General features: G+C 33.9%; 1 protein-coding gene and 1 long non-coding RNA gene across 2 annotated transcripts; both read right to left on the bottom strand.

Moving 5' to 3' along the window:
- Window positions 1-3,532: 3,532 nt before the first annotated feature.
- On the bottom strand, window positions 3,533-6,096 carry LOC140146613 (uncharacterized). The gene is made up of 3 exons (XR_011858270.1): window positions 5,962-6,096; window positions 5,459-5,627; window positions 3,533-4,582 (listed from the first exon to the last, which is right to left on the bottom strand). It is a non-coding gene; the product is annotated as an uncharacterized lncRNA (long non-coding RNA).
- A 2,952-nt stretch (window positions 6,097-9,048) lies between these two features.
- LOC140146611 (neuronal acetylcholine receptor subunit alpha-9-like) lies at window positions 9,049-26,051 on the bottom strand. Its single transcript, XM_072168481.1, has 7 exons — window positions 25,585-26,051; window positions 16,093-16,232; window positions 14,767-14,811; window positions 13,706-13,815; window positions 12,296-12,520; window positions 11,311-11,624; window positions 9,049-10,343 (listed from the first exon to the last, which is right to left on the bottom strand). The coding sequence occupies exons 1-7, from the start codon at window positions 25,673-25,675 to the stop codon at window positions 9,844-9,846; spliced, it is 1,425 nt and encodes a 474-aa protein (XP_072024582.1). The 5' UTR covers window positions 25,676-26,051; the 3' UTR covers window positions 9,049-9,843.
- Between the last annotated feature and the right edge of the window lie 294 nt (window positions 26,052-26,345).

Below are 26,345 nucleotides of genomic sequence, written 5' to 3'. Positions count from 1 at the left end.
ATTATAAAATTATATTTATAAAAGGATCTCAAATGCCTTTCGACAATTAACCAACACTGTACTTCGAACTCGCATAAATAAGGATAAACAAGGAATTGTGCTTGCTATACGTCCATGCTTATACACTGTTAGAAAAAAACCTGTATTTTACCGGTAAAATACCGGCGTAGCTTATTTTACCGGTAAAATACAGCAACCGTAAACAAGAATTGACCGTTAATTGAACAATTCGTTTGATTTTTTAACGGATGCTGTATTTTACCGGTAAAATACTGGCAGCTGGGACGCCGGTATTTTACCGGTAAAATACAGCAACCATAAACAAGAATTGACCGTTAATTGAACAATTCGTTTGATTTTTTAACGGTTGAACGTTTTCTCCTAAAAACCGGGTTTTTTCCTTCGTGCCCGTTACTGGTAAATTAACAGTGGAATAATGCAATAATACGACTTTTAACGTTTTTAAGAGGTCCTTAAATTCTAATAACAACGTTAATTAACGATAACAGTGTTATTTTATGGTACTTTCTACATAAATGACCCGTTATTTGGAGTATCTGGGCAGTATAAATGCCATCTTCAGCCGTAATATAACACTATACTATCTCTTAATTAACAACATTTTAGGTAAAATGACGCTTGACAATGTCAACAAACGATGTTTTAATGTTATTTAACAGTTGGCGTGAACATACATGATAGATGTTATTTTACTGAGATCGTGTATAATTTCAGTTCTACTGTAAATAAACGTGGCAGAATGTTATTCCATAGTAAAATTGTATATTTCAGGGAGTAACGTAAACAAACTATTGTACTGTAAAATAGCGTTGAAGGCGGTTATTTTACAGTCACTTTGTATATTCCACGTCAGGTCGTTATTTCACAGTCAATTTATATATTCTAGGTAGCAACGTAAATAAACTTTTGGTCTGTAAAAAAATAGCATTGAAGACGTTATTTCAGGGAGTAACGTAAATAAACTATTGTACTGTAAAATAGCGTTGAAGGCGGTTATTTCAGTCAATTTGTATATTCCACGTGAGGCCGTTATTTCGCATTCAATTTGTATATTCCAGGTAGTAACGTAAACACAGGTTTGTACTGCAAAATTTACAATACAAACTAGTTTATTTACGTTTAATTGCAGACGTTGCTACAGGTAACGTAAATAAACATCTGAAAATTAAAGTTGTTGACTGATCATTAATTGTTATAAATCATGCCTTCGTAACACATTCATGCTGTGAGTACTCAGCAAACTAATTTGAAAAGGAATAAACAACAAATCACACGAAGGTGTTTTCACAATCTGTTTATTAATCAGCACAGCTGAGATAAACAACAACAAACAGATGAACAAGATCAGTAAAATCTTATAAACATTGGTTTCCTCAAAATGCAGAGAGCCCTTTGTTGAACTAAACCCTCGAAACTTACACATGCAACAAATACAATGTATCAATATACATGTAAATCTGTCAGTCTATATCAAAACGACTTTTGGTACAATAATACAGAGTATGAAAAATGAAATTAAAAAGATTAGTCGTGTCCACACAGTAAGGTTTAAGACATTTAAACCCAGGTTTAAATTCAGATGGATTTAGCGGCGGGTTTAAATTGCTGTCTGAACGATCATCGGATTTAAGTCTAGCAGATTTATCGAGCCCTAAATCCGCCAATTTAACCCTGCTTTTGACCAGGGTTAGTAGCGGGTTTAAGCTTAAATCCGCTGTGTATGAACGGTGTTCGTAGAGCTGTCGGGTTTACGGGGGTAAAACTAACATAATGCCCATTGAACTACGCAGTTTAGATAGAAGCGAACTCTATTACATGTATTATGCCTATAGGGTGCCGATTTCATGATGGAAGCAGGTATTACGAGTTGAGTTATAAATTTTAGAATTTCATGTTTCATATTTTGATCGCGTTAGGCCCCTACTATATAAAAATCACGGTCAACGTTTTTAGCTATTCGGGGCAGCAGAGGAAAGGGCAAATTTTCATCATGCTGTAGGCCTATATCATTCGAATTTCAACAACGGGTATTTTCGTGCCAAAGTATTGCTTTGAACTTGAAGATAAAACATCGAAAATTGTCATGTGCACACTTGTACATTTCGTATAATCGAAAGTTCTAAGGAAATATGCTCAAATAGCACATAGTCTAAACCCGGGTTTAAGCTTATTGGATTTAGGCACTAAACCTGACTGTCTGGACGTGCAGAGATTCTATCGGATTTATTTTAATTGCAGCGGATTTATAGGTGATAAAGATAAACCTGGATTTAAATACATGTGAGAACGCAGCTTAAGTTGACTTATTTCCTGTGTAACTAAGTAAATAAGCATTTAATTATTACAAATTTGGTAGCATTTTTAGGAAGTGAAATATAAGTAAAAGTAGGCCTTGATGATTAACTAAGAGTATCTGATTTCTTATTCTCAGACCAAGTCCATCGTTTTGATATGAATTGACACAAATAGCAATAGCAATATAAATAACGTGCTATTTTTTATATTTTCAACAACTTCACTTTCACATAATTTGAGGCCAAAAATATAAACTCAAACATAGAAAATCATGTATAGGCCTGCACTGTGAATTCCCTTCTTGGAATTTGTTCATTGAATACTTCTTGATATCTTCTTAATGTTATTTTTGATATTTTTATCAACTTTACACTTTCACATAATTTGTGAGGCCAAAAATATAAACTCAAACAGAGAAAATCATGTATAGGCCTAGGCCTGCACTGTGAATTCCCTTCTTGGAATTTGTTCATTGAATACTTCTTGATATCTTCTTAATGTTATTTTTGATATTTTTATCAACTTTACACTTTCACATAATTTGTGAGGCCAAAAATATAAACTCAAACATAGAAAATCATGTATAGGCCTAGGCCTGCACTGTGAATTCCCTTCTTTGAATTTGTTCATTGAATACTTCTTGATATCCTCTTAATGTTATTTTTGATATTTTTATCAACTTTACACTTTCACAAAATTTGTGAGGCCAAAAATATAAACTCAAACATAGAGAATCATGTATATAAGCCTGCACGGTGAATTCCCCTCTTGGAATTTGTTCATTGAATACTTCTTGGTATCTTCTTAATGCTATTTTTTGATATTTTTATCAACTTTACACTAAATTCATATAATTTGTGAGGCCAAAAATATAAACTCAAACATAGAAAATCATGTATAGGCCTGCACTGTGAATTCCCCTCTTGGAATTTGTACATTGAATACTCCTTGGTATCTTTTTAGTGATATCTTTTATATTTTCATCAACTTAAGGAGGAGCTGACCCCTCGCGTTTTTTTTTCATGCACCTAATTACTAACAGTATTCCTGACTATATTCTGAAGAATTGGGAAGGGCTACAAAAACCAAAGTTACCATGACTATAGCCAAGATTACCATCATCATGTCTATGAAGTTTGATTTTGTTTAGCTTTTACAAATTTTCTTCGAGAGTGTAAACTGTTCGAAAAACAAAAGTTTTGAACATTTGACACTATATGCGAAAATCAATAAAAGCTAAACAAAATCAAACTACATAGGAAGGATGGCAAAAACCTTAGCTATATTCATAGCAACTTTCATTTTCTAGCCTTTCCCAATTCTTCACAATACAGCCTAGAGTAGTACCGCTAGGTGCACGAAGGGTCGGCTCCCCCTTAAAACTTTCACAAACTTTTTGTGAGGCCAAAAATATAAACTCAAACATAGAAAATCGTGTATAGGCCTGCACTGTGAATTCCACTCTTGGAATTTGTTCATTGAATACTCCTTGGTATCTTCATAATACTCCATGACTTAAACAGATTACAAAGACTAGAATAAATACTTGATGACAGAGGCCAAGTCCCAACCCAAACTCACTCCATAAGTAAGCAATGTGCTGGTGGTATGATTTGAACCCAGAATCTCCTGGTCACTAGTCTGTACAATTAACATGATTAATGGTACGGTACTGTAGAACTAATCACAGTAATGCTAGACAAAAAGCATTGATCACTTTTCAATTAGTTTTGAGTGGAATTATCAATCTGTCTTGAGTTTTGCCATAGAGTAGCCCATGTCTCTCACTGGTGAACTATCAGTTCATTTGTAATACTTTTAGCTCCTTATTTGTGAGTCTCACTATGATTGGCTACTTGGGCAACTGGTGTGTTGCAACTGGTTCGACCACGTATTGTTCGTGTATTACACAATAAACAGTGGCGCAATATTGAACCAGCACTTTTGTTTCACGATTGCCGAAGTTTGAACCCAATCATAGCTCTAGTAACCAGTCACATTTCTCAATTGTTGATATAGATATATGCAACAACCTACTCTGAACAGAATACATAATTCAGAACAGTAAACATCAATTCGACATCTGATGATTTAGATGATAAGATATAGCTTCCTTTATCCGTTCAATTTCAAAGTCTATAGCCAATCACTTTCAAAGTCTTTCAGTTTGTTACATAGTTGGAGGACTTGTGGATGAACGGCTGTCTTCTTGCCTTTCTTTTTACTTCTCTTGGACCCTTGACTAGGGTTGATGCCAAGGAAGCACCTGAAATCAAATTCATACATTCATATCAGTTCATTCAATATCAGTGACAATACATTGTAATTTGTAGTTTTTATTATTGAATAATATTCTATGTAAAAGATTTTCATAGACATTGAATGCTGTTAACATAAGTCACAAACATCTAAGAATATGGTTCATTCATATATCAAAAGGGTTTTGCACTAAATTATTACAACGAAAGGTATTTAAGTTGAAACTTATGCACTACATGGATTTTTCATATTAGTTTATTTTGAAGGACTGTATAATTTTAACATTTTTGACCTACTGTGGACTAACCACTCTACAAATTATGATTTTCCCACTAGTTACAGGCCCATACACATCAACTGACACTGATTGATGATCACATGATTCAGGTGTTTCTGTTTAATGTTAAGGTTGGATTCAGGTACAGCAATTTGTCCATTTGAACTGTTGTTGAAATCTATACAGCAGATTTGCCAATAATAAAATGAATATTTTAACTTGTTTCCAGCATTACTAAATACTATTAAAAAAATATCATCAGACATTGGAAGCAATCAAAATATGCACATTATTTAGTTTTCATCATTGTTATTATAATTAAAAAGCTACAAGGGCTACAATAGTACATGTACAATGAAACCAGTAATGAATGACACATTATTTGAATTCCTATGATCATTTTACATAAAACTCCTCAAATCTATTATAAAAGTTTCAAAATTATTGCAAAAGTTTCAAATAAATTGTGAAATAGCTTCTTGCACCCTCAGTTCATCCAATCCATAATGTGTTGGGCGGTACAAAATGTTAATAATGAAAAACACATCACACAACACCTCAAAGCAAATGAAGCAGAGAAATAAACATCCTTATATATAATCTTACCTCTGAATAAATTCCAATGTTGCTCCGATATTCTCAGGGTACTCGAAGTTAAAGACGTAGAATGTAGAGAACCACAGGGCCAATGCTGACAGCTGGTTGGTGATGAGATCAATGACTACCTTCCCATTTATTGTCAGTGAGAACTTGTTAGTGTCAAATGGTGAATCTCCTATTTAAAGTAAAGAAAGATAAAATGCATTGCATACACACAATGAAAGGAATGCCAGTTAATTGAACAATTCGTTTGATTTTTAACGGATGCTGTATTTTACATTAACATGCTAACGATTTTAACAGTGTCTGTAATGTAATTTTAAAAGAAACTGTAAGAAAACATTCAAACGCATGTTTTTATTTGTAAATAAACAGTAAATTGAAGTTTGAGAAACTGACCCAAATGACCCACAGAAAGATAAGCATTGATCTATGGTACCGGTACATGGGCATTTAGATCGTACCATGCACTTAAACCATGTGAACTAAAACAACTAGCGTTTACTTGCCTGTCTCTGTTAAAGTTGACCAGCAAAGAAGCGATCTAGCAAACTTATCAAAGTAAAACACTTCGACGCCACGGTCGTCTTCTTCAAGTCCTATCGGCCGATATACGTCTCATTACAGCGCGCAACGGCTACTCCCCGGGGCTGCTCCTCTGCATGCGGTATTCTGATACTAACAGCGCACATCCTCAGTTCAATCAATTATGCATAATTACCCAGGAAAACGGTCTATAAAGTATTATTACAGGAGACCTGTGAACTTACGGGTTTTCAAAAAAGAAAATACATTTTTATTTGTTTGTTTCTGTAAATTTACGGATTTACCAGAACATCCATATTTTTTCTGTAAAATAACATTAATTCCGTAAAAATACGGAATGATTCCGAGTTGTTTGGAATATTTACCGTTAAAACTCTACGGAATATTACGAATATTCTGTATTTTTAAGGAATATTTTCCGTAAGAAACCTCGTTTTATTCTGTATTTTTAATGAATAAGTTTTACGGAATGAATAAATTACAATTTACGGATGTTCCGTAACCCTGCTGCCGGAATGTTCCGTAAAATAACGGAATAGTTTGCTTCTATAAAACTATGAAAATATATCTCAAAACACTTAAAAAGTGAAGTATAATGTTGAAAAACAATTAGGGTCCTATGTGTTTTTACCTGCGGTAGGATCAATTCACATTTATATTATGATTTAATTTGATATTTTTAACAGTGATGGTGTTAATTAAAAAAAAAAAATGGTGAAAGTCATATTTTACCTGTAAATTAACTTCATACTAATATTTTAACGGTTTAAACGTATGTTTTATTTGTAAATAAACAATAAATTACATTAAAATTAAATTATAAAAATTTGCAGATTGTATCGTTAAAAACAAACTAAACTTTAGATTGACAGGAAAACGTTAAATTGATGACTTTAGCGTCTTGAAAACGGTACAAACTGTTAATTTTTCATGTAAATTAACGTTGAACTTCAATTGTGGTACGGGAAATTGTAAATTTACGGTTGTTTACCATAATGTTGTGTAAAATTTGTTCAAATATAGTATAAGCCGTATTTTTACCTGTAAATTAACATTCTAACAATTTTTAACAGTGTTAGTAATGCACTTTTAAAAGAAACTGTAAGAAAACGTTCAAACGCATGTTTTTATATTTAAATAAACAGTAAATTACATTAAATAACAGTCATTTGTTTAATTTTGCACATTACATCGTAAAAAAACCGAAACATTACATTGACAGGAAAACGTATAATTATACTGATTTTTTAGCGTCTTTTTGTATATAAATTGTTTTGAAAACGGGAAAAACTTTTAATTTTTCATGTAAATTAACGTTGAACTTCAATTGTGGTACGGGAAATTGTAAATTTACGGTTGTTGACCATGATGTTGTGTAAAATTGGTTAAAATATGGTATAAGCCGTATTTTTACCTGTAAATTAACATTCTAACGATTTTAACAGTGTCTGTAATGTAATTTTAAAAGAAACTGTAAGAAAACATTCAAACGCATGTTTTTATTTGTAAATAAACAGTAAATTACATTAAATATACAGTCATTTGTTTAATTTTGTATATTGTATCGTTAAAAAATAAACTAAGCATTACATTTACAGGAAAACGTAAAATTGCTGATTTTTAGCGTCTTTTTGTGTAAATTGTTTTAAAAACGGGCAAAACTGTTTAATTTTCATGTAAATTAACTTTCACTTATTTGTGATACGGGAAATTGTAAATATACGGTTATTGACCATAATATGTTGTGTAAACTTTGTTTAAATATGGTAAAAAACCGTTTTTTTACCTGTGAATTAACATTCTAACGATTTTAACAGTGTCGTAATGTACTTTTATAAGAAACTGTAAGAAAATGTTCAAACGTATGTTTTATTTGTAAATAAACAGAAAATTATATTAAAATTACAGTAATTTGTTTAGTTTTGTATATTGTTATCGTTAAAAATAAACTAAACATTACATTTACAGGAAAACGTAAAATTGCTGATTTTTTAACGTCTTTTTTGTATATATTGTTTTAAAACAGGTACAAACTGTTAATTTGCATGTAAATTAACTGTCACTTCAATTGTGGTACGGGAAATTGTAAATTTACGGTTATTGACCATAATGTTGTGTAAACTTTGTTTAAATATGGTAAAAACCGTATTTTTACCTGCAAATTAACATTCTGACGATTTTAACAGTGTCGGTAATGTACTTTTAAAAGAAACTGTAAGAAAACGTTCAAAATTATGTTTTTATTTGTAAATAAACAGTAAATTGCATTAAAATTACAGTTATTTTTTACTTTTGTATATTGTATCGTAAAAAATGGGATATTTGATAAAAACATTACATATACAGGAAAATGTAAAATTCCTAATTTTTCACCGTATTTTTGTATATAAATTGTTTTAAAACGGTAAAAATTGTATTTTTTCCCTGTAAATTAACGTTCATTTTTAACAGTGTAGTAAATACAACTACTACGTTCACGGATCTTTATCCAGAAAACACAATAATTATTACTTTGTCTGAAACGTTATAAACGTGTTATAAATTCGTTGTGGTTTTAGTCAAAAAGTTTTTTTGGGAGCACGTGTGGCCGAGTGGATACGTGTGGCCGAGTGGATAAGGCGCCCGATTCATAATCCATATGTTGCGAGTTCGAGCCCCGCTCGTGCCAACGTGTTGTGTCATTGGGCAAGGCACTTTATCCTCATTGCCTACTGGGAGATGGGGTTGGGTTGGATTGGTTGTTTGTATAGTTGTTTGTTTCAATTTTGCAATATTGGCGCTGCTGCCTTCAAATTGCATTGTGTCTGTTTAGGTGTTTAATGTACATTTCTAGCAATTTGACCTGCGGGTCACCATCTAAAAACCTTTCTAAATGTATAAGTATTAAACGTTTTGTGTTTAATTGGTATAGCATTAACAATTGTTTAGGTTACTGGATGTTTGGATAAATAATTGAGGGCCATCAGACAGGAGAAACAAGGCAATATGAGATGGGGGCCGGGATCACTAAAATTTACTACTGTGTTCTAGAAACATTGTCAAAGTACTATTCACGGCTTGGACGTATTGGCTCATCCGGCACATTGAAAAAACTATTTACGGCTTGCGGATTTGAGTACTGATGGTATAGAACTATATTTGGTCATGTGATCCACTTTTAACCAATCAATGAACAAAAATATATTAATGAAGTATATAATCTTTTTTAATCTCGCTGAGCTATACCATGGCAACGCTAACGTATCACGTTAAGTTTCTCGAGCGGTGTCAACCTTGACTGACCAATAATACTGGTGGATTTTGTTTCTGAAAAAATAGATATTTTAAACTTATTTTTGTATCCTGGTAATTTAGAAAACTAAGAAAAAGAAAAGAAATTTATGCACGAGAACCAAGAGTGTGAATTTAGAGACCAATATAATACCGTGCAAATAGTAAGTGGATTCAGTTTGGACACACTTTGGCCGGAAATTTTGGCTACAGAATCCAGGCCAAACATTTTCAGTCCTACACAGGGATAATGATTAAAATGGACACGCTTTCAACTGATACAAATTGTGGGACGAGGTTGTCATAAGACCATAGTCTTCGATGATCATTTTTATATGGCGATATTTTATACCGATATTTTATGCAGCTGCAGCTGGTGATAAGCTTCTAATAAGAAGCAGCGGTTTACAAAATCTTAAATCATTATTCAGCTTTGGTACAATTACCGAATAGGGTGCAACTTGCTAGTCTTGAATCAAGTCCTCGTTTACGGAGTTAAGAGTTAGAGTTGGGGTACGGCAGTCTTGTAATAAGACTAGTAGAGTTGCACCCTATTCTGTAATTGCTCCTCAGCTTTAGTGCGCATGTTCTGCTGGTCCCATTGCCCTTATGATCAAAATAAGTGATGTCATTGTGGTATAGACCAAAAACACAACGAGCAAACATCTATCCACAATTCGTCCAATGTGTTTCCACTGCGACGTTGTGTTCTCTTCCATGATTTTATCCTCAAGATCGTTTCGCATAAAATGCAAGTCATCCGCCATTGCAGTGGGTATTTGGCAGCCATTTTGATTTACGTCATTTTTATCCGGGATTCCTTCAGCATCTGGTTTATTATCCGCATTGAGAAGTTTGAAAGAAATCTCCACAGTTGAGGAATCGCGGAGCTTCAAATTTGATGAGGAATGGTCGTATTCTTCGTGGTACATACACGTAAATCTCGCGAGATATCGAAGGAATAATAGTTGTGCCCAATAGGGAACGGATCCACTTTTCGAGCTGACGTGGAGAACAAAAACTGTGGTGACTACAGACACGCACACCATCGTTATCATAGCGAGGAAATAATCACCTGAGAAAAAACATCAACAAATGTTATAGAAATTATAAATATTATAACGATTTCTGCATGTTAGCGGATAAAAAGGATCTCAAATGCCTTTCGAAAATTAACCAACACTGTACTTCGAACTCGCATAAATAAGGATAAACAAGGAATTTTGCTTGCTATACGCCCATGCTTATAGTAAATACAACTACTACGTTCACGGATCTTTATCCAGAAAACACAATTACTTTGTCTGAAACGTTATAAACGTGTTATAAATGCGTTGTGGTTTTGGTCAAAAAGTTTTAATAACATTTGAATGTCAGGCTATATAAAGGTCATGAAAACATTTTTAAAACGTTTTATATGAAAAAAAAACACCACAAAAACATTATGTTGGTCAAAATGTTATCGCAAAATGTTTTTGGCAAACATTTTGGCAAAATATATTATATGTTATAAAATATTTTTTGCAGCAAGGTTTCTAAATGTTATCAAAAAGTTGTATACGTCCCTGATATTAAACGTTTTGTGTTTAATGGGTATAGCATTAACAATTATTGTTTAGGTTACTGGATGTTTAGATAAATAATTGAGGGCCATCAGAGAGGAGAAACAAGGCAATGTGAGATGGGGGCCGGGATCACTAAAATTTACTACTGTCTTCTAGAAACACCTAAATGATCTAAGTGTGAAGAAGACAGTCAGCCATTCATTACTGCCTGAGGATGGTAACAGTTAGTTACTGAAAATATTAACATATAAATATTTATTTATTTGCTTTCCATTTCCGTTGAAAATTTTAAATTTTCTTGGTTATTTTAATAAACAGAACGCGGGAGCCTTCATAACCAATTGAGAACCACTTGATTTTGATTCCTTCAACCGTGCAGATCCCTCATTGGAAGCCATACATTTGTAAATATTTAGTCAGAAATTGCTTGGATCAATATAAGTATTTGGAACAAGTGATTCTAAAATTGCCACTTACCGATCAGAGGCGGGTCTTCCCCACTTGGTGGCATAGACTCTGCAACCAACTGCTGAAACACCACCAGGGCTAACAAATTTGTAATAGCTAATGTTAACTTTTCACCACATTCCGCAGGGAGGTAAAACACTAAGAGTGACAGCGCTGACAGAAATAAACATGGTAGAATAAGGTACGATATATAGTATGTCGATCTTCGTTTTAATATCAATGCGTATTCTAGCTCTGGGTAGGGTTCTGGACAACAAGGGTACATGTTGACCACCTTCTCTGTGTGTACCTCTAGAAGATCCCAAACGCCGTTTTCTAAAAAGCTGCATATAAAGGGAGAACAACATATAATTATAGTATCACTATGGTAATACACATGGTATCCGGGACATGGGAGACCTTGTTATTCTGTCTTCTTGAAAACATCATCTTTTCTCGAAAACTATTCATATTTCAGGGTTTGGAAGTCAAACAAGTAAAGATTTTCAGCATATTATAAGCTAATATGTGGGCAAGAATATGGAAGATAATTGACCATTTTGATCAATCACGATTGTGTATTCTCGTCTGTGAGCAGTATAGCATACAGTATATAGTATAATGTACCAGTTTGAAAAAAATTAAACACAATTTTGGGCTTTAACATTCTTTTCTTGATAGATGGTGATAGTTGTTATGTTACATCATGTGGCTAACATCCAGTGCTAAATTTTGTTTCCAAGAATTTTAGACTAGCAGAATGTTGACATAATGTTAATTTCGGAATAAGGCTTAGCAAAACAAATTATCGGATAAAAAAAAATTGGTAAAAATATTTTTGGATAAATATTGATATTTGTCAGTTAACATAATTAGCTAAGTACATAAAATACAATTTACTCAAATGTATTGATATTTATATTTTTATTATCAAAGCATTATGAGATATTCTAATCTTATGTTCGTTGCTCGTAAGCAATTATGGGGCAGCTTTGATATTTCCCGTGAAACTTACCTATCCTGCGAGGAATCGTTGCTTTTGTCGGGAAATAAGTCCACTTCAAATCCATTGTATGCCCAGGAAGAGTATTGCAGTACGCAGATTTGTGTATCAAAGGGGAAATATCGGACCTTTATCCGACATGAGCTCGTAAAAATGGCGGGCGCGTACCACGTGACTCTGCCGTCACTCTGTATGGCTGCCCTAGTATTTTTGATCCTTTCAAAGTCGCTGTCAATGCTAGTAAAATGAACAGAAAAACAAATTATTGTGTGTTATTTGCATACGCTGGATCCAAAAATTACAAGGTACATAAAATGGTCACGGCGTATTTCTTAGTCAACTTAGTGAAACAAGTAACAAAGCATGATTTTATTAAAATGCAACACAATTTCTTGTCTACATATTCAAATGTAAGCCTATAGATTATATAATTTGACATCGGTTGAGTATACTGACATAATTTTGCCTTTCTTGTAACCTATCGTTACCTCCAAAACGATATATTATATCATAAACTTAAAAATGGTATATCATTTGACTTCAAACGATATCCAGAAGCGGGGTTATGGTTTGTTAAACTTTTCTCCTTCAACAAAACTATAGCTTTTTACGTTTTTATATGTGTCTCTTTTCCACATTGTTGGCAATAAATATCAAACAGTCATAATTGGCGGTCATTTCAAATCATCCCCAAGTCAACGAGGTTTAAGAAAGTTCTCTCACTGCTAATTGTTGGTTATGCATACCTGTACAAAATACAATGCCTGGTAACCCGCCACTTGAACAGGATTTAGCGATATAAGCAAACAAAGACCAGAGCTATTAAAAGTTCTATAGCCATCTAAGGTAGAAGCTTATTATCCACTTCAACAATAGGATTATTGATTAGTTTTTGACTATCGAAATGAGACGGATGTCGGGCCAGCTTAAGTTACCGATGAATATGACCTTCGTACACATTTTACACCGTATCTCGGAATACAATTTAGGGAATTTACGGCTCATTTGTGCTGCCGGGTCACATATCTGCAATCATAGTAAACCTGCAAGAAGAGGGGTAGTGGGGAGCCCCACGCTATGAATAAATGATTATTAATTAAGGAAATTATGCCATGTTGGAGAAAAAAGGATATAGGGAGGAAACGAAAATAGAAAACTTCTCCTGAAAAAGAAATCACTTCCTACATCCATGCATGGACCTAAGTATGTTTTTAGGGGAGATGGTGATTGAGGGGGAATGCGTATGAGTGTGACAGTTGTAAGCTGAATTAATATCCTAACGTTAAGCGACGAGCGACTGGTATCAGCGAATGAGGGTGGCACGCTTTTTGTTACGTTGGGAAAAGCGCAATATCTCGTTAGTCAAATACCAATCTCTAGTCGCTCAGCGACGGAGTATAAATTAAGCTTTAGAATACTTACTTTCTACCAAGTGTAATATCTGGAACCCAAATCATGTCCGACGGGAGTTGAATCTTGGTGATGCCACCATATTCACTGACATTCCAATGTAGGAACTCATCATGCCAGACCTTCGATAATGATGATAAAAATAATAATGATAATAATAATGATGATATATAATAATAACGATGATATAATAATTATAATGATAAATAATGATAATAATAATAATAATAATAATAATAATAATAATAATAATAATAATAATAATAATAATAATAATAATAATAATAATAATAATAATGATGATGATGATGATGATGATGATGATGATGATGATGATGATGATGATGATGATGATGATGATGACGATGATGATGATGATGATGATGATGATGATGATGATGATGATAATAATGGTAATCATTATTATAGGAGTTATTAGACCACTTTTATTAATGTTTACTTTATTGACTTCACTTCTACCTTTCATGAAAGGTACGTAACTAAAATATCTCTTGACTTGACGCTAAGCAAAGTCTGGCATATTAATCAATACTGGCAGGTAATTAGAAATTGTGACATTTATTAATGAAAATGGGCGGTTGTTAATGTTTGCTGTCTAGGTAAATGCAGACACTGTTTACACATGAACGTTATGGTCATGTTCACATTTTTCATAATATCATTTGAAATCATACTTCTCTTTATCGCTACATTAACCACTTCCATATTATTTCATCTGTGGTTCCAATTACTGTTTTATTAGGTATATACAGACTTTAAAAACAATCACATAAATGGTCTGTACGCATGCGTGACCAACAAATAAAAGGGGTGTTTTTTAAAGGCAAGGCAAGTTACGCGCGTGACGCATTTAGGGTCTAAAAGACACTGATTTTCAAGAATAAGGGTAGTTTTCTGAAACTGAACAACTTATTTAGGGTAACTTTTCAAATTTTTGGAAAATTGCGAGTCCAAAAAGGGTGCATTTGTTGCATTTTTACTACTGCTTTATTACATTGATTTCTTTACAAACAACATGGATCATAATAGTTAACAATAATAATGATAATTACCTGCTTTAATAAAGCACTAACAGTTATTCGTTGATTTCGAGCATCCTGGTAATAAAGGAAGGAAACAAAAACATTTGAACCAATGAAAGTCATATAATATAAAAAATAAAGGAGTAAATAAACAAAGATGGAGGAAGAAAAAAGAAAGGAAGAGTGAAAAATGAAAACAAAAAATAAAGAAAGAAAGAAAAAAAGAAAGAAAGAAAGAAAGAAAGAAAGAAAGAAAGAAAGAAAGAAAGAAAGAAAGAAAGAAAGAAAGATATTTTCTTTATTAAGCGTCCATTCTGAGAGGTGAAAGAAAGGACGTGGAAGAGGAAAAGAAAAAAGTCAATATGAAATCTAGTGTATGATTAACTTTTGTCTTCAAAAAACATTCCTTAGACGATCAAAATGACTTCGAACTGTTAAAATAACAAATCCTTGTTGAAGCATAATTGAAGAATAAGTGTTCGGCGTCGTATGAAATAGTCTGAACTGATTTGTAACTGATAATGGATGAGTCTGACACATCAACACGCAACATAAGATCCAAATAATGTGTAGATTAATTGTATAACAAGTCATAAACTATACATTCTGTACATTTCGAGAGTATTCATGCAAAGTTGCATGTGGAAGAGGCATCCTTTTCAATCAACATCAAAATTGATGGGTACCAATCATTTTGATACAGCCTGTATGTGATGCGATCAAGCAAAATTAGTCCGAACTCGGAAATATTAAATTTTCAGTTTCTTATAGGATAGTAAAAAGCTGCATTTTGCAGAAACCCTCATTGAAGATGAACTACATGAGCAATTAAGGGGTACTACACCCTCGATAAATGTGTGTTTATTTTTGCATTTTTCTCATAAACTATTAACACAGTGGTAACAAAAGTTATGTATATTATAGGGGCAAGGAATCCAATTACTATACTGGAATTTCAGTGACCCAAAACAAGAGGTTTGTTATTTATGATAAGAAAAGAGGTACCGCTAGGATGTACCTCATTTCCTATCATATATACTGAACTGCTTGTCTTGCGTCACTGAAATTTCAGTGAAGTAACTGGATTCCTTGCCCCAATAATATACATTACTTTTGTTACCACTGTGTTATTATTTTTTGAGAAAAATGCAAAAATAGTCACAAATTTGCCACAGCGGTGTAGTACCCCCTTAAAGAGTTTTTAAAGCAACAGGAAACAAAAGGAAATACGGTATTTCCTTTGTTTGGTTCTTTCTCAAACTTTTTTTTTCGAGTTCCGATTGATTTTGCTTAATAGCATCACATTATGTATCTGTTTAATTAAACAACAAAGAGTAACGAATAACTGTTTCTCACCAATTCAATGACCTCGTGTATCTTAGGTCTAAAGATGACGGTAGTGACTGTTGATGTGTTGAACACAGGTCTCACAATGCCGGTACCATATTTAGCCATTAAATAATCAACCAACTGCAACTGGAAATTTCCTTCTTCCACTGCAATATCATTTTAAATATAACAGTTAATAGTGATTGCTGATTGCTGTACATTCTACAGTGTACAAATTGAAGCCCCCCCCCCCCCATGTCACATGAGAAAACGTGGTAAATCGCACATTATTTTTGCTAAATTTATCGCCATTTTTGGGATTTTAAGATTTTTTTTGTCTATTTTCGCTTGATCAAAATTTAGCACAATTTAGCATAAAATGATTTTCAGCAATTTACTGTGATTTCATGGCATTTTCTATGTAGATTTTAAGCTTTCTTAGCGATATTAGCCGTTTGACAAAAATTTGAAACAATTTTGTAAAATGTACCTGAATTTGCTGTGATTTATCAAAATCTAACACGATTCATAGTGACCGGTCATAATTTAGCATAATTTCCGGCATTTTACAGTAATTTCCAGTAATAGTCGGTTTGGGGCAATTTACCGCGCTTTTCCATGTGACATGGGGCCTAATTTTTTCTACGTTGACAAAATCTTGGACACGTCATCTCTAGGATTTTGCTCCAAGTCTGGGAGATTGGGGCCCAATACAAAAATAGATATTTAAAAAAATCAGCATCCCTCTGTTGCCATGGTAACAGACCTACCTTGTTTTTGTTGATTTTAGTTTAAAAAACACCATAATTTCTTTGATTTCACTCGTGAAAAAGTACAAATTCTGCAAAAACCGCACATAAAGCTGGTAGATGTTTTTGCCAAAACGGACTTCACAGTTGTCTTACAATTACCCAATTTTAATCAGTCAGTGTTGCCAGATTGATACCCTGTTGCCACGTTGAAATTTCACATTTTCAGAAGTTGAAAAAACAAGAATTTTGGATGATCACCTTAAATTCTTACACCCGCCCTCGAGGGGAATTAGTTTTCTTTATTCTTGGTAAATATAACAATTTCATTATGCCCTTTCAGATGATAGAAGAAAAACTTGAGCATGTACAGAATTTGAGCATCACGTGACGTGTAAATAATGCGATCTGATTCAGTTGAAAATAACATGCTAAATACATCTCCCTGATCCAATCGTAGTAATGCTAGAGTTCGATTGTAGAGATTGTATAGTTTTGTTGCCCAAATTATATCTGAGATACTTTTAAAGCCCAACCATGTTTATAAAAACACAATGGATGACTTTAAGGTATACACTTCTGGTCATCAAAACTCACCATTCGCTGAAAATGTTAATGGTTTTGCATTAGACTGGTTAAAAATGAAATGAGGGAAGCCCCACTAAGAAAAGGAGAGATTCTCATATGGATTTTCTGGACCAGTTTTGAATGGGAAACAAGAACTTATGAGGTAAAAAGTCTGTAACCTGAGAATTTTAATGTGAGGGCGCTTTTTTCAAAATGGCCACAATTTTGATAAGTATTGATGGCAGTAATGTATAATTATGTCTAGGAATTAATCGGAAGGTGCCAAGAGGTCACAATTAATTGAGGGCAATTTTCAAAATGGCCGCCAAAATCCAACAAAAATCATATGCATACGCTTAAAATAATCAATAAATTACCAGATTTTGAATTAGTATTGTTGGCAGTAAGTATAAATAAGTCACAGTATTATTAGGAAGGTACCAGAGGGTCACAGCTGAGGACGCTTTTCAAAATTTCAAAATCACAGATAAGTTCTAAGAAACTCTTTAAAAAGAAACTAATTGGAACTAAGTCTTAACACTATATTTCTTCTTCCACTATGAGGGTCGGTCAGTATGTAATAAAAGTTGACTTCCAACCCCATTATATGGATCATTTTCATGGTATTTCATGGTGATTACATAAACACTGTAGGCCTACCTTTGTCTTTCAAACAACACATGCAAAAATGATATCACACACTTGATTACGTAATAGCCTTAGTATAAATTCAATTGTTTACGGTCACTGGCTGACAATGAGTCGCTTTCCTTAAGGGAAATAACAGCCTGAAATTAGGTACTGCTGTGTATTTTAGATTTTCTCGGGAATTAAAGTATGGAGAGTGCTGCCTTTTGGAATGGTGATAGTAGTAGAGCACAAACATTCAGCTGATGAATCCAACTTTCTGTGCTGAAAAGAAAGAAGTTTATTTATAATATGTGGTCAAATATTATGTGAGGGGGAGAGAGAGGACGTCATTTGAATTAGAGATTGATATTTAATTTTTTTCTGTTCATTTCAGGTTGAGATCATCTATAAAAAATCACATTTACGTAGCATTTTGTAATATTTTGAGCCATAATTACATACAATTTTTCCGCAATTTTCATACATTTCCCGCATGCTGCAAATTCTTAACGACCATCTTTCTAAAGTTTTCGGTGAAAAAATGAACGAAAAAGAATTTGAATTACAAATGTGGCTGCAGTATTAAGTCTATAACGCCGGTCGTGCGGGGCTCACAACTGGGTTACGGGAATTAATTGCAAAGTACAATTAATCAGACAAAAATACACGCAAGTATTTTACGTTAATACCCACAGCTCCTTTTAATGTTGTAACTCTTAAGTTTCGGCACGCAGGCCTATGCAGTACGTTTTCTCTAAGTATTACTGATATTCACCTGAATATCATGAATCGGTAAAGCTATCGAGAGCTACTCTCTCGGTTGAGACCAACGGTCTGAATGACTTTCCCTGGGTTTGGGACCTCTATTTTTGTGTTTTTGGAGTCTGCCACGTCAGCAGAAATATTGGTTACGAAACCATTACTCAGCAGAAATTATGGTTATGAAATTTGATGACGTGGAGCTTATAAATTAAGTACGTTCAAAACAATTTAATACATTTTCATAATTAACATTAGTGCCATAGGAACTTGTTTACCAAATTAAGAATATTCGTCCTTCATAACAAGTTATATAAATTCATGAATAGACCGATTCCTGATATCACACGTGGATTATCTTGTTAAATTGTATGAACCATAATCATAATTAGTAATCTTAACACATATTAACATGGCTTATCCGTTTGAATTGCCCTAAATCGGGTTACTATCATAATAGTTTTTGTTGCTCCATTCTTATGAACACGGAAACTCTGGTAGAAAATATGTAACTATTGTTAGGTGTTTTTAACCAAAGTTGTAAACATCTATTTCCGTGAGAAAATACATGATCTAAATGAAAATAACTCGGAACTGAAAAATTTGTTGGCCTAATTTGTTTTATGATAAAATTGAATTTATCCACGCGTAAGCATATGGCTGCAGCGTCACAGTACATTATACATTGAGTGTTTAATTTCCCCCTTGGACGTGATGGTACGCAGGCACGTTGCAATTTTCAGATGGAATTCCGGAACGGGATGTAAAATATGGATAAATCTCTACTTCGTGATGGCTCACATGTACGTCATTCCCTCTGACATATGACTGTCGCATCACGGCAAGTTGTTAATATGTACAAGACTTAAGGTTCGTTCATACTACCACCGCATTTGCGATGCGTTGCTTTGCGACGCGGTGCGTTGTCGCATTGCATCATACTGCAAGTACTGCATTGCGATATCGCAATAAAGTTAAATACATTTTAACTTGTAAATGCGACGAGTTGCGTTGAGTTGCGGCAAAAGTAATCGATATATCGGCATCGCAAAGCAACGCATCGCAAATGCGGTGGTAGTATGAACGGACCTAGGTTTTGGGCATGATTTATTTTACAACGTTATTTTATGCAGACTTAATGCAATAAGCTGAACTCTTGGTAATCCCAACAATAACATCAGGGCATGAGTCGGAATAATTTTAGTCCTTGCGAGAACCGATCTGATACAGATTAATCGATTCTCGTGACGCGACAACTCTTCTAAAATTATATTCCCCTAAATTCATCCCTATTTCAAACGCAGTAAGTTTAAAAGTTGAATCTCTTGATTCTTGCAAGATGAGTATGATGCGTTTGTGAGTATCAAATTTTATTCACACAAGTGAAAAAGCTTACGTGTGGACAAACATTATTTTGACCCTTTACCTTAAAAATGTAATTTACATTCTTTCTCAGTCAATTGTTCACCAAATACTTTTAGAAAGCTGTTCTGTAAGGATATGCAATAAAGACTTCAAACAGGTTTTTCAACTGTGAGAAATCAACCTTTGAAATAGGGAAGTTGTTTTTGGACCACTCTGCAGTCTTCATATACCGTAATATTATTAGGGTACTGAACTAAAAATAGTAGAAAAAATTGCAGAGCAAGAAATACTGAGCTGCATTATCCAACTTGAAATTTTGTTTCTCTGTAGACTTACTTTCAATAAGCAGTAACATTCTTTCATATAATTCAGGGGAGAGGGTTTGAACTCATCTGTCACGACCCCTCTCCTGCCCCTCCCCTGCCCCTCCCAACACCCTACCCCTCCCCAAAAAAAAAAAAAAAGAAACACTGCGAATCTACAAACCTCACAACCAAAGATATACTACTCCATTCCTTTAATGTTATGCTCTAAGCACGGTTGGGTAGAAAGCTTTCAAACCGCTAACCATTTCAAATTATTGTCACTCAACTGAGCATATATCTCGCGTAAATTTAAGGCGTACCTTGATAAGTTCAATATTGATATTTAGTAATATTTGGCCAATCTTTCGCTTTTTAATGTATTATCATGGTGAGAAAATTTAATAGGCCTATATCTCATCTCATATTTAAAAGAGTTTAAAGAAAAAGGGACAAGGACAGGCATGGATGAAATACTGCTGCTCACATAAATATAATGGTGCGTTGACCATTTTTATGAATGTGAATTGACTCATGACTGTTTATGGAGCAAGACCTGGGTATACATTGTAAAGGCGAGTTGTAAAAGAACAACAATAAACAAACGAACGAACAAACAAACAAACAAACCCAAATACCTCAAATATGAACTTGCTTTTGTTTCAGTTACTATGGTGACTACTGTGTGTTATTTACATAAATTATGGTATTAAAAATAACATTATGAAAATTACAAAATAAATTGCTATCTTTAAATCGAACAAGTCCTACGTGAATTCAATAATCTTAAACTTGAAACTTAAACTTGCAAAAACAGTTGTTACTCGGGTAATGCTGTTATAGATCGCTATTCTCTAAGGGCCGATTTCTTGAAGCATGGCTAGTGGTTATGCTTCGTAAGTCACCTGATTCAATGATCTTAAACTTACAAACAACTGTTGTGCAGGTAAAGCTGTTATAGATCGCTATTCTCTAAGGGCTGATTTCTTGAAGCATGACTAGTGGTTATGCTTCCATTGCTTCGTAAGCCACCTAAGTGATTTAAATAATCTTAAACTTACAAAAACAGTTGTTACTCAGGTAAAGCTGTTATAGATAGCTATTCTCTAAGGGCCAATTTCTTGAAGCATGGCTAGTGGTTATATGCTTCATAAGCCGTTGCTTCAGCCCAATTAGTCCTGTATACCAGTGCTTACAATATCACGTCGTATATCACTTTGAAAGTGGATCCACATTGGTAGGGATAGCCTGCTGGCGTATGAAGCCTGACCACTAGCCAAGCTTCGAGAAATTGGACCGATAGGTCTGAGAAATAGTTATGAGCAGGGGGGGGGTACAATTTTAATTGTTTATGAAAAATGTGACCATAAGTCTAAGAAATCATGAACGAAAAATTGAAAACAGGTGATTCTTACATACAGGGTGTCCCCCCCCCAAAAAAAGAGGCCCCTCATTGCGCCCTCTTTTTCTCCTATTTCAGAAAAGTTGATCAAGTACATGTTGATATGATATAAGAAGCCTTTACCCGTTAGCTTTAATAATCCGAAACAATTATTTCAATCGGCTCATAACTTTTGAAGATATGCCCTTTTAAAGAAATGTATCCGTTTTTCACTCTGTCCACGTAGGATGTTTGGTTACTTCAAAGATTGAAAAGCTTTAGGCTTAAAGCAGAGGATGATTTAAGCACTTCCCACCATGCCACTGTGTTGACTTGCGGTTAACACAGCTGTGTGAGTGAACATGACACCAATGCTCGCACATTGCATTGACGGGCATGGTTAAATTTGAATTTGGACTGATATATTTACAATAAAAACGCATTCAAAATGCTAGTCGATTTCACATTTTATGTTACCTACAGAAGGTGTGAATTATCCTTTATGCATACATCACTTTTGTTCTGAAATCGACCAAGTAATAATGACACACGCACAATTCTTAAGCAACATCTTTTGCACAGAAATCAATGGGACTTGAAAAGTAAAGTGGCAGTTGAAACTCTAGTGATAACACGTTTGCAGTGCATGATGGAGTTAACCCTAACTTTAACTTTCGGACCAGCGAACGCTTTTTTATTTTTCAGACTAGTGGCAAAACGTATTTTGGCCTAGTGAAAGCAGCAGTATGGTCGGTTCAATTCTTAAAGCGTACCTCCGAGTATCAGATTTCCGGGACCAGATTACGTTTGAGATCAAATCGCTGTTTCGTTTCCCATTGTTATAGAAAGGCCTATTCAGCGATTTTGAACATTCATCAAAGTGAAAATATTGTTGTTTACTGTTCATCTGCTTTTAGTATTTATGCTGGCTACGCGTACGGTATCACTTGTGACGACACTCCAACTGGGTCATAGGTCAACATTTCAGCGCCAAACATTAGGCATGAGGATACTGTAGCCAGCATAAATAGTAACTTGCGCCGTTTAAATATTTATTTACCTTGTTAGTATCATGCTAACACTAAAAATCCCTTTAAAATCACTGCTGAGTTACCATGGTTACAGTAGAAACTGAACGTTTTCCAATATATGTTAACAAAAACTGCATTTCTTTTAAAACTATTATCATCAATTTCTATAGGTCACTGAACTTGACTCGTGTAAAAAGGTTCATTCGATTTCAATGGTTACCGACCAAGTCGTATTAATAGTATATACCTTTCACGGTAAAAATACACACACTTAAAACAAACTACAAATATGTAAATTCTGTTGACAATGCAGCACAATAGCTGCAACAAATAGCTGGTTTGCTTACAAAGCTCACTGCATTTTAGCCAAGAAAAAAAATCGTCGGCTTTATTCCATAGTCAGATAGTGGTGTACGGTAATTTTTGGTCTTTTTCTTTTTTAAATTGGCACATTATGTTTTTAATGATTTTCTCTTTTATTGTGCGAAGTCTCAGCAGCGAAAACTAGCTAATTAATGAATAATTATTTATTAATTAATTAATTACTGGGGAGGGCAACCATTCATCTACGCGTATAATTATTTTTCAATTGGGCACCTACCCATTCCACCTTAACATGTGAGTGCCCCCGCCCCCGGGCTTTTAACTGGCTCGAGTTTTCTGAAAACAAACATTACTAATGCCCTGGTGCTAATGTTATAGAAATATTATCATTAGTCTAACGTTAGTGTTCTGTACAAACACATCCCCGGGGAGCATACCGTATTAAATTTGTGCAGAAACACGCTTAGATTCTCAAAGGACGAACATTGTACGAGTATAACTTTATCATATTTATAGGTAATGTTTGAAAACAATGTACAGAGAAACAGGGTACACAGATCATAGTAACAAACCGGGTGACAAACTGACTCATTGTGACTGAATTGTGAAGAAAATATTACAGTATCCCAGATTACGGTTTTTGTTTTTTTTAATCTATGGAAAAATTTAAAGGAATTCACATCCCACTGAGATTAATCAACTTTTCAAGAAAACGCAGCTATACAACGCGGGATTCTAGATTTATATATTAGACTAGCTCGGCTATTACATTGGAGCTTTGGGGAAAGGTTAAGGGGCATTGGACCTCGACTATTGTGTCCGAAATAGGTAACGGACTAGTACTATTCGTATAAAAGAAATGGTTATACCAATGTGCACAAAAATAAAGACTATTCCGAATTCGGGATTTTGACCTATACGTACATGAATGACGCTCATTTCATGACAATGACCATGCTTATTGGTTAATACTTGAACAGCGCCTAGCTATTGTAATTAATATAAAGTAAAACAAAAAAATGTACAAATATAGAGTCAATAAATACATTACAATACAAAAACAAGCAACAACATTTTAACAAATTTATAATGGTTTGTCACCCGAGGTATGTTGTTACTATCAAATGCCTTTTCCCTATCAGTGCTTTTCCTATGAAGTACAATCGTAAAATAAACATGAGATTTTGTAAGCATACGTATCATTATATGTCATAAAAAATATGTGCATATCTCCTCGTATCTCCCTACGAAATTAACAACATAATGTATTAACATGCGAAGCTGCTTCCAGACTGAGTAGAATATCACATTACAACCAATTAACATTATGCGTTCATACTTTTCGATTAGTGTTAAAGTAACGAGATAGAATGTCCCGGTTTTTTTTTTTTCTCTGAGTACCTCACAGGCAAGCAACCCAGCAAACACAAAAACGTTTTAAAAACGTTTTAAATCAGTTATATTTTGGCTTTTGGTTTAGGTCAAAACGTTTTAATAACATTAAAATGTCGGGTTATATAAAGGTCATGATAACGTTTTAAAACAATTTGTATGAAAACACACTACAACAATATTTTTAAATGTTTTCAAAAAATGTTATTGTAAACTATTTTTGCAAACATCTTTGCCAAATATTGTGTCAATACTTAAATAGCATTATGTTAAAATATTTGAACCCAGCAAACACAGAAATGTTCTTAAAATGTTTTTTTCAAAACCTTTTAATAACATTTAAATGTCGGTGATATAAAGGTCATGAAAACGTTTTTAAAACGTTATTGAAAATATTTTGGGCAAACATTTTTCGCAAAATATTTTTTCAACCCCAAAATAACATTATGTTTAAAATGTTTTGTATCTAGTTTTCAAGAATGTTTTTGGAATGTTATTTTTAAAAACGTTTGTATACCCTTTATATAACCCGACATTTAAATGTTTTCTGAAAAACATTTTTGTTTGCTGAGCAGTAGATTATCATGAAAACGTTTTATACTCTTAATATACCCTTTATATACCCCGACATTTAAACGTTTTCTGACAACCTTTTATAACCTTTTGCGAATGATGTCGAAAACGTTTTGTGTTTGCTGGGAAACTGGATAATTGCAACAGGTATGCAATGCATACAGTAGCATAGATCGTCTATTTTTTTGCCATCTATGATATTAGTAACATATTTGCGGGCTCTTGATAAATGTGAACAAACACATTAATCTTTGTGACAGACCGGGTGACAGCCAGCTTTTTCAGTTTTGCAAATTTTAGCTCATCAATATCCATATACCAGTCACCGGTTAAAATAGGTTCCTCAACTACCATTTGTACACATCCAATCATCTCTGATTAGTGATTAACTTAGAATAGTACATCTCAGACTTTAATCGCCATACCATGGCCATGAAATCACTTACCTTCATTGGATACTATGGCATCACACACATTACTACTGTAAGTTGCTGATAAAATAATAAGTACGGCAGCATATGACATCAATCCACACATTTTCTATGGTCGATTAACAAGTCCACTGAAATTGAAAGATATTAAACAGTCTGTAATGGTAATACACACTTTCAAAGTCAACTTTCTATATATTTGAGATCCACTGCTGGTGCCATTACATCATGAAGTGCAGCTACGACATCATTACAACTTATAATATAAAGCTAACATCGCGTTGTGAAGCTAATGTACGGACTTAAAATGTGCAACTACGGTTTTGCCACTGATTATAATGTTTGGCCACTAGTGGTCATCAGGCTGCTGGAGATCAAAATTCAATCAAATTTAAAAGCTAATGTATCAGTTCATGCATCAATTACTGCAACTGAGCCCAAGCTCGAGACAGTAATTATTAATTGTGTTGTATCCTTTAGTAGACTGTATGAGACAAATTGCAATGCTTGAAAATTTACACCTAAATAAGCGCTTTTTGTTCAGTTAAAGACCAGAGAAGAAGCAAAAAATTCTATCCCACAATGCACTGTGAATTACGGGAAAAGGTCAGGTTGAATAAAAGGAATGTGAATATGAATCTAAATCTGGAATACATTAATTTATAATTACATATCACGTATTGTATATTATGTACTAGTATGACTAAGGCCTAGAAAAAAATGTTTGATTGGCGTAACATAAAAAAAGAATTAGGGTAGGTCGGTCGGCAATTTTT

Source organism: Amphiura filiformis, chromosome 2 (assembly GCF_039555335.1).
Source record: "Amphiura filiformis chromosome 2, Afil_fr2py, whole genome shotgun sequence".
In the NCBI taxonomy this organism is placed as follows: domain Eukaryota; kingdom Metazoa; phylum Echinodermata; class Ophiuroidea; order Amphilepidida; family Amphiuridae; genus Amphiura; species Amphiura filiformis.
Note: the sequence above shows the minus strand (reverse complement) of the source record. Positions and strands in the feature narration are given on the sequence as shown.